The 2,114-nt window shown below is 41.3% G+C and overlaps 1 protein-coding gene across 10 annotated transcripts in view; it reads left to right on the forward strand.

Moving 5' to 3' along the window:
* ASCC1 (activating signal cointegrator 1 complex subunit 1) overlaps nt 1-2,114 on the forward strand; it is a 123,864-nt gene that overhangs the window by 31,714 nt on the left and 90,036 nt on the right. For all 10 annotated transcript variants that reach the window (XM_014538399.1, XM_014538397.1, XM_014538400.1 and 7 more), the window contains one exon: nt 1,361-1,460. In XM_014538399.1, the coding sequence (XP_014393885.1) occupies nt 1,361-1,460 (100 nt within the window). The remainder of the gene's footprint in view (nt 1-1,360; nt 1,461-2,114) is intronic.

Raw genomic sequence — 2,114 nt, forward strand, 5'->3', positions numbered from 1 at the left:
ATATAAATTATTTAAATAAACGAATATATGTAAAGTATTTTATCCAGTGCCCAATAATGTTAGTTGTTATTATTGTTGTTATTTTTCTCTTCCTTGCAGACATATACAAGCAGTTCCAAATACACAACTTTATTATGATGTAGGGATAATTTAAGAAATAAATTAAACAGCTGAAACCGGTTTGGCTCAGTGGATAGAGCGTCAGCCTGCGGACTGAAAGGTCCCAGGTTCGATTCCGGTCAAGGGCATGTACCTGGGTTGCGGGCACATCCCCCGTAGGAGATGTGCAGGAGGCAGCTGATCGATGGTTCTCTCTCATCGATGTTTCTAACTCTCTATCTCTCTCCCTTCCTCTCTGTAAAAAAATCAATAAAATATATTAAAAAAAAAAGAAATAAATTAAACAGTCAAGATGGATTATAAATATTTTCAGGCTAATTAACTTGGGCTTGGGTTAAATGCATAAATTGGCAGGGCCTTTGAGGTCCTCTGCTTTATTTTTCTTTTGCTTTATAAGCTTTTTCATTGGGCCCTAAGTCTTGGAGTTTAGTCTCTTCCCTGATGCTCCCCATGATTTCCCTTCAGCCTTGGAGCCTTTGGGCTCCTTTATTTCACTTTGTCTCTGCTGTATGGAGTAAGTTCTCACAGTATCTCTCCAACTTTATGCATTAGAAGAATTTTATGTCTTAAAACTAAAAACAACTGAGTCGTACATTTTTAAGAGGATGAATTTATGTTATGTGAATTACATCTCCATAAAAAAATAGTAAAACTTAAAAATATATATATATTTTTATTTCAGAGAGGAAGGGATGCTCAACAGTGGTTGAGCCACGTCGGTGGGGCAGTAAAACTTTTTTAAAAAATATATTTTTCTTGATTTCAGAGAGGAAGGGAGGGAGAGAGAGATAGAAACATCAATGACGAGAGAGAATCATTGATCGGCTGCCTCCTGCACGTCCCCCACTGGGGGGCCTGCAACCCGAGCATGTGCCCTTGACCAGAATTGAACCCAGGGCCTTCCAGTCCATAGTCCAACGCTCTATCCATTGAGCCAAACCAGCTAGGGCAAAACATTTTTATTAGGTCTTTGCGTTCTGGGAGAAACAGTGGTATGTACTTACTAATTTTCCAAGGTTCCAAAATTGGAAGATTTGAAATAGGTGTTTTTTATTTTATTTTTCTTCTAATAGCTGGTCACAAGGACTGTCAGAGCAGTGCTCTGCAATGTAAATTGTTGGGCTGTTGTGTGTGTGTGTGTGTTACTTTTTTTTAAACCTTGAGAGTGGTTGTCAGCTTGGGGAGAAGACTGTTGTCCACAGAGCAGCACTCTGTGCAAGATTTTATGGTTTCTGTGCAGGCTTCATGGAGTGTGCAGAAGAGCCCTGTGATGGCTACGAGGTGGTACAGACCCAGCAAGGTTTCCAGTGTACCGTGAAGGCCCCCAGCCTGCTCTACAAGTGAGTGAGGTCCTGGCAGCTTCATGAGGAGGCTTTTCCAGGAAACTCAGCAGCAACCTGACTCTTCTCTCTTCCACACTTAATTGCAATGGTTGATTACTAATGACAAAGTAGTTTAGGGTTTTATGTCCTAGAATTTCTTTTTTACAATAATTTTTTATTTTTCAATTACAGTCAACATATAATATTATATTAGTTTTAGTTGTACACCCCAGTGATTAGACATTATACAACTTACTAGTGATCATCCCAATAAATCTCATACCCATCTGATACCATACCTATTTATTAGAATACTAGTGGCCCGGTGCATGGATTCGTGCAAATTGAAAGGAAATTAATTAGAAGAAAGATTCGTGCGGTAATTACGTCACTGCAAAAAAATTACATGTCAAAATAGTATATATAATATCTATACTAATAAAAGGGTAATATGCTAATTAGACTGGGAGACCTTCCGGAAGACCTTCCGGACGTCCTTCTGGACAAAGCCATGGTGGCGGGGCTGAGGCAGAGGCAGTTCGTGGTGATCAGGCCAGGAGGGGAGGGAAGTTGGGGGCGAGCAGGCCGGCGGGGGCAGGGGCAGTTGGGGGAAATCAGGCCAGCAAGGGGGAGCAGTTGGGGGCAAGAAAGCCAGTGGGGGGGGGGGGCAGG

This window comes from Myotis brandtii, unplaced genomic scaffold (genome assembly GCF_000412655.1).
Source record: "Myotis brandtii unplaced genomic scaffold, ASM41265v1 scaffold190, whole genome shotgun sequence".
Taxonomy (NCBI): Eukaryota; Metazoa; Chordata; class Mammalia; order Chiroptera; family Vespertilionidae; genus Myotis; species Myotis brandtii.